The sequence below is a fragment of the Electrona antarctica genome (genome assembly GCF_951216825.1).
Source record: "Electrona antarctica genome assembly, chromosome: 9".
NCBI lineage: Eukaryota > Metazoa > Chordata > Actinopteri > Myctophiformes > Myctophidae > Electrona > Electrona antarctica.
Window position 1 is genome coordinate 13,084,693 of NC_136790.1, and position 12,367 is coordinate 13,097,059.

Consider the following 12,367-nt stretch of genomic DNA (forward strand, 5'->3'; position numbering starts at 1 on the left):
CATTAGTAACTTCCTCCTGGGGGATTCCGAGACGTTCCAAGGCCAGTGAGTCGATGTGTTTCCTCCAACTGCGCCTTGGTCTGCCCCGGGGTCTCCTCCCTGTGGGACGTGCGGTTTAAACCTCTGATGCATAAATGTTAAGGTATGAAGTTAACCTAGCCTAGATTACTTTTCGCTTGCTTCTACTTGATGCTCATGAGTTAAAATAAACAGAAAGTCAGAAATGTAATAGTATAAAATAATCTACAACAATATAAAATATCTACTTTTTGTAGTTTGTAGTAAAGTAATTGAAATGTACAGTAGGTTACCATTTTAAATACTTTAATAACTTAGTACTGCATAACTATACTTATCCTATACAGTAGGCTATGACCGAAATGTTGATTCAATAATAAAGCAGAGAAAGGTGAAATGTTTTTAGAGAGTGCATGTTGATTTAAAATTTTAGATAATGGACATCAATACGAGAGATTTATAAATATGTACTGTAGGCCTCAAATCAGATTTATGATTTCTCAGCGCTCTGCTCATTCAGTCAACATTTGATCTAATGTGTCTCTGACTAGACCATAGTTTAAATGGGTAGCCCTTGTCCCAGTTGCCATAGCCACCACCCATGCGGTCGCCTAGCAGCTCAGCCAAGAGCCCAGGTGAAAGGGTTTGCAGGTGGCCTAGATTGATCACAGTTGCCTTTTGTTCAACTGAGGCACAGCACACAGTTAATATCAGCACACAGTACATATGTTTTCAAGTCACTACGGGGGACAATAGACAAGTACACCCAAATTTGGCAATTATTTTGCCTCCAAAAGTTTTGGGATTAAATGTGATAAATGCTTTGTCGCTCAAGTGTGTCGCTTGCTGGAAATGACCGAGAACATGACACAGAGGCATCAATGCAAAAAAAAAAAGACACTGAACAAAGACAATAAAAGCAACACTTGCAACCATTGTTGAAATGTTTTACCATGTTTTACCACTTAAACCATATATTTTGTTGACCGGAGTCCCACAGAGGTCTAATACTAGAATAGTAAAGCCCCTCCTCCTCTTTTCCCTCTACAACAATATTCTACAAAAATAGAAGATCTTGAAGCTCACATTTTTGCCAATCTTTACCCTATTATGACATGCCCAGTATGGGCATGTAGTTAAAGTAGTTAAAATCTTTGTACATGAAGCTCTCACAAAATAGAGGCATTGGTTACAACCAGGAAGAGGAAGGAACGTAATCTATACCCGTCAATTTGTTTAAGTGGCTCTTCTCTATCTGGCTGTGGATGAATTGTAGTGAGCCACAGCACAAGGCTGTGAAGTGATAGAAGACAAGTCAAACGGTTGAATCAGAGCAAACTTAACCCATTGAAGCCCCATCTTGGGGAAAACATTCACCAAAAATAGCAGGTCTCACTTTGGTTTAAATCCTTTAGTTTAAATCCTATATATTTTGTAGACACGAGTCCTCTGTTAGGCCCAATCCTCCCCCCAATCCCCCCCCCCCCCCCCCTCTACACCAAATCTCATCGCTGAAAATGGCAGATCTAGCAGCTTGCATATAGTGAGCTTGTGTAGGTGTAGCTGTTCTTTTTTGCTAAATGTACAATGCAAAACATATATACAAAAAAAACATACAAGAATTGTATAAACACAGTCATAAATAAGCCATTTTATTTTGTTTCCTTGTTAAAAGAATATAGATTGATCAACTCATTCATAACAAATGGAATTGTTAAATACTGTACACAGCATACTGTACTCTCAGTGCATATCTTCAACACAACAGAGAATCTCACTTAATTCTTGATAAACTAGTCTTCATTTTGATGGTTTTTTTCTCCTCTTAATTCCTAATAATAAGACATGTGACAGGTTAAGATTAAATAACATCAGTGTACAATGTAAACAATATTTCAGACATTACTGCCAAGTCCAAACAACATCGTCGTTGCAAGGTTTGTGACCAGGAGGGGTGAGGGAAAAGTGTACTTCAAAAACTGTTTGACCACAGCACTAATTTGTTTTCCATAATTGAACAACAACAAGTTCCTCGCCTAGGGTTACTTCAATGAATGTGCTACATTTACAATTATAATCCCCCACGTTTCTTGAATCATCCATAATAAAAATTAATATATTTATTGGCTGCCAGCAGCCAAAGTCTCTCGGACCACACCCACTGCAATCATGTAAGGCAGGAATGCTTGAGCAGAACAGGAAAGTCTGTGTTTTATGCAGGTAAACCCTGCAGAGTCTATGCAATACGTCTAACACCTCATCTCCACAATATCTATTTATAGATTGTCCAAAGTTAGAAGTGATTTTTAATCTAAAACCCAACGAATTAACTATATTGTAATGGGCATTACAATATATTTGTCAACTATCCAATCGGCAATTAATAGCTGGTTATTGTACCCTACGAATTACAAATGTGACACGGGGAACTAGCTAAAATGGTGGGTAGATTAAATATTAATTCTAATATCAAGGGAGGTAGTATTTGAGGCAAATTAGTTCCAAGCTATGACTCACAGCTTGACCAAAAATGAGCTCCAACAGTTTGACATAGTTCAGTAAGAACAGCATCATACATTCACATAATGTTCAACAGGCCATTTTCTGTGCAACAAAACAGACCTGGACATTGAAAGAAAGAAATATATAAGTGTGCACTTTAGAAGGATGTACTTTTAAAAGCAGGTGCTGCAAACAGGCAGAGCACAGTAACAAATATTGTTAGCTATTTTTCTACTAATACTGTAGTAGAAAGTCATTCTATACAGTATCACCAGGTGTGTACTTTTACTACTGTCGCTCACAACAGGCCACACACACATACAGTAAACACACGCATACACACACACACACACAACACGTAAACTAACAATAGTCAATTTCACCAATAAGCTGCACTAGACATTTCACTGGAATCATACATAGCTACCAGTAATCCATCTCTCACTAGTACAAAATGTATATGCCATGTGTACATCAGCAAATGCAAAACAACAGACATACCTGTAAGTGGGCTAGAGAAAGATAAACTTCATCAGGGTGGTGAACTAGATCAATTTAACATGCATCCATATAGTTTTATGATCCATGACATGCATACACTATAATACAGGTAGCTAGAGAGTTTGCATCACTTGCATGACTTCATATTTCACTACTTAAACCCCATATACTTGGGACCACCAGGTCTCTGTCCTTGACCTGCTCCTTTTCACCAAATATCTTTGTGTAGATCTGTTATTTTTTTACCTATCATGACATGTCCAGAATAGGGATGCTAGAGTTCAAGTGGTTAAGCGATACATGGCTGCTTCACTGACCCCACACACACACACACACACACACACACACACACACACACACACACACACACACACACACACACACACACACACACACACACACACACACACACACACACACACACACACACACACACACACACACACACCACTGAGAACATGAGGTTGAAGTCCATCTTGAACCTTCAGACTGCACCACAATATCAGCAAAACGGTACAATATATCAAATACCATGAAACAATATAAAAAATAATCACTCTGCAATGTCAAATTTGACCCACAATCTATGATCAGGGACACCTACTTCTCATCTAATTTCTGTAGCTACAGCCATTCCAACATTTCCAGTAACTGCATACGGTGCATGCATTCCCTGTATTTTCAGAATACGGAAGGGGTAAAACAGATATTCAGTAAAAGCAGCAGTTTGAGGGGCTTTAGTGTGTCCAGTTTCATCTTATTTCTTTTGACCAGTGGTTGTTGCTTGGGTAAAGTAAGAGTCCTCTCCCATCAAAAGAGAATTGAGTTTATTTCTTTTCAAACTAAATCTACATGTGCTTTCCAGTCGGAGTCCGATGGCCCTGCACCCTGGCCTGTGGGACTGTTCATGACCCGGAGGATCTTCTCAACTTCAGGTGTGTCCAGGAAAGCAGGCCGCTGAGGCAACAGAAAGTAATGAGTGGTGCTGGCCTTCCTGCCATTCTCCATAACAGGCAGGATACAGGGCGACCCCTCGCTGTTCTGTCTCTGCAAGCCCCGGAAGCTTACATATTTAGGATCAGGGGCAAAGCTTTGGGTGGTTGGCATTATCCCGTTTACATACGTAGGGAGGCTCTTGGGACTCGGAGTGCGTGAGCCGCCTCTAGACAAGGGCTCCCTAGGCGGTACCTTAGGGGGTTTGTCCTCATCGCTGTAAGCCCCTGACGAAACCTCAGCTGACCAGCGCCGGTAGTCTACACCCGTTAGTCTACCGACGACGGACCGTGGAGGGATAGGTGGGGGTACCTCTGAATTATCCGTGCCCTGGGCATGCCGGTGATGGCATGACAGGCGTGATGTGGGCTTGTTGAAGGAACCGGCTGGGCCGGAGTGAGAACGTCTTAACTTCCTCTGAGCCCTTTCCTGCTGTCTCTGACACACCGCGACAGATCTCTCCTGTGGCTCTTGCGGCCGGTGTTCGAGGCGCTCCTGCACCACCTGCTGTGGAGGTGGTGGGGGCTGCTGCAGTAGCGGCGGCGGGGGGGGCTGTTGCGGCTGCTGCGGTGGCCTTTTCTGTGCAGTCGGGCCCTCAATATAGGCATAATTGATCTGCCCGCAGCCCCTGAAGCTCCGCCGACTAGGGGCTCCATAGCGAAACGCAGGCGGCTTGGAACAGTTATCAGGCACCAGGCAGCGACTGTCGTCGGAGCTTGTGAAGAATTCCACCTCATTGTCCATCGCCTGTTCAGGCGAGAGGTCTGTCCGTACGGGGAGGGGGGGCAGAGGCTTGGAACATCGGCCTGGCGTCTGCGGTGGACTGCTGTGCTCGTACACAGACAGCCTCTGGAATGAGGGGACTACCTGGTCGTCGTCAACGGGACTCGGCGTTGACGGTTCCGCGCATGAAAAGAAGAGATGGGTGGGCCGGGATTTCTTAGGGGGTAGTCTCAGCATGCCGGGGCTATGTTTCTGTTTCTGTCCTGTCAAGAGGAAAATTAAATGAAGATACAGATGTTATTGTATGAACTGCATCATCTACCAATCAAGATCTGACACCTAGCATCCCTATTCTGAGCGAAAATGCTGTGAAAATAGTGAGCTTGCAGAGACATTTTCAGCGAAGAGATTTGATGTACAGGGGAAAACAAATGAGCGGGCCCAAGTACAGACCCCGGTAAACTATTTAGAGCTCAACGTTAACTATGACATATAATAAAATAATGTATCATCGTAATTCTAGATTTAAGTTTCAAGCATGAGTGGCCCGTCAGCACTTGCCCTAGCCTAGCCCCTTAGATAGCACATTATGTAGACTTAGATAGTATTTTAAACAGACTTATAGCTTGTTACGTAGACAGCTCTAGAATTGCACTTTATGTAGTCATAGCACTTTATAGTACACATGTATAATATATTATATAGTATAGTATGTATAGTTAACATAGATACTCCACTGTTACGTTCTTAGTCTACGCATGATTCATGATAACTACTTCTTATATATGTGATGTATGCCATGCTTTTGTTATTGCTTAATGTAAGTCGCTCTGGATTAAGAGCGTCTGCTAAATGCCTAAATTGTAAATTGTAAATTGTAGTGTAGCAGCTGAACTCTACTGTGGATGATCGTAGAGTGGATGGATGCAACACTTACTTACCATCATAAGGTAACGACGATGTAGGTGGCATGTGTTGCTGGGCACGAGAGCTGTAATCCATGTGGTTATTCATCTGGTAGTACAAACTAAAGGAAGAGAGAGAGATAACATCAATATTAGCTTCACTGGTGTACATCTCATGTTTGGGGAAATGAATGCCCTTTCAAAACATCAGCTACATTACTATTATCGAAGGATAATGCTACATTTATATGCCTAATCAATGCATCCCATCGTACGACAAAATAGCTCAAGTTATACCTGGGATAGCCAAAAATAGCACATCTCGCAATGCTCGCAATGCATCGCAATGTGGAGCGTCAACTTTGTAGATCTGACTATTTTCAGCACACAAAGACTTCTGCGTACAACAAAGTATAAATCAGACTAAAAAAACGTCTTTCACTTCTAGGAACGTACTTGTTGACGTCATGAGGATAGCTCCATGAGGGCTTAGATCCAGCCATACTGTGACAGTAGCTGCCCCGCAGGAAGGGGCTTTCTGCGGGCAAACAGATTCCTTGGGCAGTCAGGCCCGCTGTGCACATGCTCCAGGCACAATCGGGTCGCATCAAAGCCAGGAAATACTCAGACACCGGCCTCCGTTTCTTCTAGTGTACCTGGAGAAACAGCCAAGAAACATACATGAATGACAGTGAGAGACATTTGAATGCAGAAGCTAGTGGTGAGACATAAAGCATGATCTGATCTCGCATCAAAGAAAAGCCAGGAAATACTCAGACACCGGCCTCTGTTGCTTTCTAGTGTACCTGAAAAAACAGCCAAGAAACATACATGCATGACAGTGAAAGACATTTGAATGCAGAAGCTAGTCTTGAGAGATCAAAGAATGATCTCCAAAACCAGGGTCAATAATCTGATGATGCCACTCATGCCAGTGATTTCACCGTTTGTTTGTATAATGAGACAGGAACACTTTTAAGATTCTCCAAGAAGACATTGAAAGCAAAACAAAACCTCAGCATGATGACGGTGGTTCTACTGTACTCTAATTAAAGAGTGAGTCATGATGGTCTTGCTGCCTGTAGTACTACTCTTCAGAGAGAACATGAAGCAACATTCGCCCTGGTTCCTCTGACTAAAGAATGCCAAACGCTCAGTTTGACGGGAGTTTAGGACACTTGTGCCCCAACAAGCCCTGCAGACACTCTCACAGAGCACAATGCGTCACACAGAATTCTCTGGCCAGGATTTGACAGACAAAATGTGCGAGCTAGACAACTCAAAAAAAGATTTCCTGTTAAAGAACATAATTTGGTCAAGATGCTACAAAAAAGGTAGTTGGTACAATCCCTTCAGCAACCTTCTTCAAATGCATTTCAAAGAATCATAATAAATGTTTCTGTACGCAATCAATCATCAGCTGTTCCAAGGTCTCTGCAAGTCTTGAGTCACTAAAGTAAGCTCAAAACATACACATTTCTCTATTAACAATAAGATTCTAAACTTTGCTATTAAACACAATACCTACAACCACAAAAGTCTTACACATAAATCATTTATTTTACAAGTCAGACCTTCAGTGTTAGACTACTAATGTAGCTTACCCCTGCAGAGCTCAATGTCTTTCACTAGGGTTCAACGGGACAGCATGGGATAGTGTTGCAACCACTCTACATGTCAGATGACCTGGATGTTTGTGTGATGTCAAATCCGTGTCAGAGCCGAGTAAACAATTCATACACAATGTTCACCGGCGAGGAAAAGTAAAGTAATATACCGGAGACTAGAAATGGCACTAGTTATTTTGACTGCCCAGTGCACCATCTCATGAATTAGTTTATGAACATATTGGCAATGTGAGGTGGAATACCTTTGGAATGATGATGATTCTAAAGTTTCAGTGAGTAAGTAAATCAGAAAACAATAGAGATCTGAATAATTCAGCGTGAGCATCATTCATTACGAAATACAATACACATTGTAATTGTGATACCAGCCGTGCAGCATTGCAACACTCACACACACACACACACATACTCACAAGCAATAATTTCAACACGATTAATCCCATTGTTCAAAAAGGAGGAAAACAGGTGCACCGATAGGCTTGACGACCATGACTATCCCTGTTGGGACCCACAGATGAGGTCTGTGTGCACTCAAAGACACGCAGACTTCGTAATAATGTGAGTGTGATGACTGAGACGACCATTACCCCACAGTCTCCGAGGGACACGCAACTGAAGACTAGACAGCTGGTTAAAAATATATATTAATAAATCACAGCTCTGAAACAACAGCAAGCTTGGGACATCATCAGCCTTAGCCAAATTGCCCAACAAGGCATCCAATCTCTTTGCCCAGGGCTGCTGATTTGCTTCGGTGGGGATGGGAAGCAACCTGATCCCTGATAATGAACCCCCGGGGGCTTGCACTTCCTCTAGCAACAGGTGCAAAGGCACTTCATCCTGGCAGTTAACCATAGGAGCATTTACAGGCAACAGGATTAAACAAATGATGCGTAGCCATGGAGATCATTAACCCTAAAGCAGTCATGGGGGTAACTGGTCAGTTTAGAGATGGTCGGATTAATCCTGTCTGCAGGCGTAATAGGTGAAAATGTGTTCTCTGGCAGTGGGACGTGGATGGAAATACTGCAGGGGAACTAGCCTAACACTAAAAGGCCTATTCATAGTCCAGTTTTTGGGTGAAGAGGTGACCACCAAAACGGTGGTTTAGTAAAAACAGAGAGATGTGTTGTGTGAGTTGGTGACCACCGCAGCGTGGCATCATGTTGTAGTTTTCGGTGGTCTTACCTCTTGGAACTGGACTATGAATAGGCCTTAACCCTAACCCATTAGAACAACTACAGTAGCCTAAAATGGACATGTCAGTGAGCTGTGAGTCGTGACTTAACATCATATAGCTCCCACACACACACACACACACAAACCCACATTAAGTATTTAAACGCTTTTTACATGTATCTGTTATTCTGTTTATTGTATTTAGGAGGGACATCATGTACTAATGAACAACACATATAAGACACTGTAAATACACAGGATTTAGCAAGAGATGCTCATTTTCATCCATAGACCCCTCCAGTAACCCGTCACGTCAATACGAACATCAAAATAAACTACAAAAGAGTTTTAAAAAGTTTAAAAAATAAAATACATCCGCTGGAAAAAAAATTGTGCCAGGGACCTCCATACATTTGTTTTTCAATATTTTCAAAAATGTTTACTTTTTTTCCCCATGGTTTTTTGAGAATATCCTGTATCAACTATAGGCTAGCTAGCCCCTGTATATTGGGTTAGTGGGTAAAGTGGGTTCCATATCAACTTATTTTGCATTGGTCCTCAAGGACCCCTCACCACTGGGGGTTCCCAGGCCAGACCCCCACAGGTCCCACTATTTGAGAACCACACTGACGTTGCCTATATTTGCTTGCCATTGATAGTATATGATATTAGTTATACACAAGCCACGAAGGAAGGAGCTCGTTCACACCCCACACTTACACCCTGCACTGGTTTCCCAGCAACCATACCCGCTCTACCTGTGCTGCAAGCAAACAGCCGCTGTAGGCGCGCGCACACACCCCCTCACTTTACCGGATTGAGATAATAATGGTTAAAAGCCTTCCAGCGAGGCAGGTGACTCACACCATAACATACAAGTCTGATATTTGACATGTCTCGGAAATGGTGAAATAGAATGGATGGACGGATGGATGGATGTGTGCCCCTAAGCGAAAATAAAACATGTCATGATGTTGTTGTAGCCATTTAAAAGTATAGGCCTGCTACCTTTATTTATTTTTTTAGCAAACAATTAAATGCAATTTATTCCTTTGAATCTGACAGCAGGGTAGTTTGCCTTGAAATGCATTTGATTATATTCATAAAATAGTGTGCTATTCACTGATCATGAATTCGAAGCATAGATCATGAATGATAGAAAATCATCGGGAATCCCTATCATGCTTTGTCCCATAAAAATCTGCATTAATTTCATTAAACGCATGAGTATTCAGGCGTGAACTTGCCTCAGTCTCAACTCACAAGTGCTGTCCTCAGCATAATAAAACAAGCAGGGTTAGACTAACACGCATGTGAACTTACAACATCTTCTACATTTCTAATTGATTTAGGAACTCACCTAAACAACTTCGGAGTTCTCGGAGTTTTCCCTCCAATCATAAGAATCCTCTTTCGGTAAATATAGCTCCCTTTGTTTTTCTATGGTGGTTTTTTTCATATAATCGAGAAATCCTTTGGTGGTGGTGGTTGTTTTTGGGCACCCAGGTACTGTGTCACGTAAAGTGAATACAGTACAACGCGATCCTGTAGCTACAGTGTGACACTTTGAAATAGTGTAGTATTGTTGTGAGCGATGATCTTTTAAGCTCCACCACACTACCAGAGCACGGCGGCTCCGCCCACACACACTTGCTCTTAAAGTGACAGCGCTTCGTTTCACACGTGATTCTCAATCTTGAACCCTGCCACCAAGTCACCAACCGAAGATCAGCCAAAACTAGAAGATCTACTTGTAGATCAGCTATTTTTGGTAAAGCGTAGAGATTTGCTGTCCAAGTAGACAGTCAACTCACTCAGATCCAATTTACTATTAAAGTCTAGAGGGTTTAAAAGTGGGCAGGGAGTAGGGACCCCCAGTTTGATATTAATTTGACCACAGACCCCCACTTTTATACCTGGCCCTAACCTACACTGTAAATCCTTAGTGTTAAATGAACTCTGAGAGGGTACAAATTGGAGCCATTTGTACATTCTCAGAGTCAGATCGAGTTACAGACTATAGGGTCCATGATTTTTGGTTCCCATGCACTGTCAGTGTCTGTAACTAATCATTTAGCTGGAGACCCCTGAAACCTCCTCCTCAAGGACCCCTGGAGAGAGTCCCTGGTCCCCTCATTGTGCTACATTACCTGCGACTCGAGACAAACAAGCAGTGGTGTAAGCAAAGTACTGAACCCCAGTACTTGAGTCATATAGTATACTATACTCCTGCCTGGTCAAATATTATTGAACTAGAAGTGAAAGTTCCCTGTCAAGGGGAGTCAAAAGTATAATATGTGTCTTTGAAATGTAGTGGAGTGATGACATCCAAAAATGCAAATACTCAGATACTCAAAAACCTACTTTATAAACCCCCTATAGTCTTAGTGAAACAGACTTGAGTTACAAGTTACAACTACTCGGTTCTGCTTTTTTCCGTCTATACCAAATCTCTCCGTCAAAAATAGTCAATCTACGTACAAGCTCAAAACGCGTCGCAATACGTCACGTTTTGAGCTTGTAGATCTGCTATTTTTGGCGAATGTTCCCCTCAGAGTAGGCATGCTGGGGTTCAAGTGTTAAATCATGGTTTACTCAGCTCGGTATGATCAAAGTGTGCAGTACGACTGCCTCATATATCTCTCATTTTAACCTGAGGGGACAGAGCAGCTGTGAACAAAAAAATGCTGTGAACTAATAGATGATGCTACGTATGTCGTTGTCATGATGAATACAGTACAGTACACATAGTACTAGTGATTCTAAATACTTCGATTCCTGCACAAAAGACAGCACTGGAACTGTTCAGTGGAAACAGTTAAAACAAAGATAATCTAAAAATGTAGAGTATTACGTTATTATAAGCTTTTTTGTATTATTATTTCATACGATGAAGGGTTGTTACCAAAACATGCCGTTATATTAAGGATACGTTAGTTATGAATACTGTGGAAGGAATTTTAAAAGCTCATTGCAGCGTCACCCGCGCTTCATCCTTGGCGCTGGACTGCGAAGTTGTTTGCAGGCCCAAAGAATCAAAGTCACATCAAACGCTGCAGGATACTAAGTGCATGGCACAATTACGTGAAAATGGAAGTCACAGATTCCACTGCGTTAGTAATACTGTAAGTGTCTTCCAAAAAGAAGAAGAGTCTGAACTCTGGAACTGGAATGAAAAACTCATGAAGGCCGAGGGGAGACGGAGGCTGCGATCAGAGGTGGACATCTGGACAAAGTACTCAACCACAAAGCATCCTGGTCAAATGGACCCTAAAGATAAAAAAAATATTTGAGTATTCAAAAGTACCTGCTTTTCAAAAAACACTTACTGTAAGTATTCAAACGTATGAAGTACAAAGCACATTTTATTTTTAACATCAATGCATTGCTGTATTAACATTTCCCCCCAAAATTCAAAGATCTTCCAGAAGTTTAGCCCAAAATAGAGAAAAAGCAGATCTACAAGCTCACAACGTGTCGCATTGCGACACAGCCAAAACATTCTTATCTGCACAATATATGTGCTGGTACCTGAACAGATATTGCCTAGCAGCTCTTTTATCAGATCACTGGACATTTTCTGCAGCTAGACTTGTTCTATGTTTACCTGAATTAAGTCCTTTGACATCTGTCCCAGAACCAGACTCCAGTTTGGGAGCTATGCTATATGTGCAATACAAAGAGAGAAAAGCAACATTTTATAGCTATAAAAACCATATACGGTACTAGCTAATCTAGCTATATACATCACACAGTAAAATCCTCAGTTAACTCTGTGAGTGTACACATGTAACCAATTGTGGATACATTTGTACACTTTCTGAGTTACAAATGGATACATTTTACTGTGGCTATATATTTTCACGTTCACTTAACCTACTTCAGATGTGACTGGTGTTGCATTAGCTCTGTCACTTA

The 12,367-nt window shown here is 41.8% G+C and overlaps 1 protein-coding gene across 1 annotated transcript; it reads right to left on the reverse strand.

The window, feature by feature from the left end:
- Window positions 1–1,649: 1,649 nt before the first annotated feature.
- errfi1a (ERBB receptor feedback inhibitor 1a) lies at window positions 1,650–10,077 on the reverse strand. Its single transcript, XM_079511294.1, has 4 exons — window positions 9,810–10,077; window positions 6,099–6,298; window positions 5,679–5,764; window positions 1,650–5,000 (listed from the first exon to the last, which is right to left on the reverse strand). Exons 2-4 carry the CDS (start codon window positions 6,248–6,250, stop codon window positions 3,859–3,861), a joined length of 1,380 nt encoding a protein of 459 aa, XP_079367420.1. The 5' UTR covers window positions 6,251–6,298; window positions 9,810–10,077; the 3' UTR covers window positions 1,650–3,858.
- Between the last annotated feature and the right edge of the window lie 2,290 nt (window positions 10,078–12,367).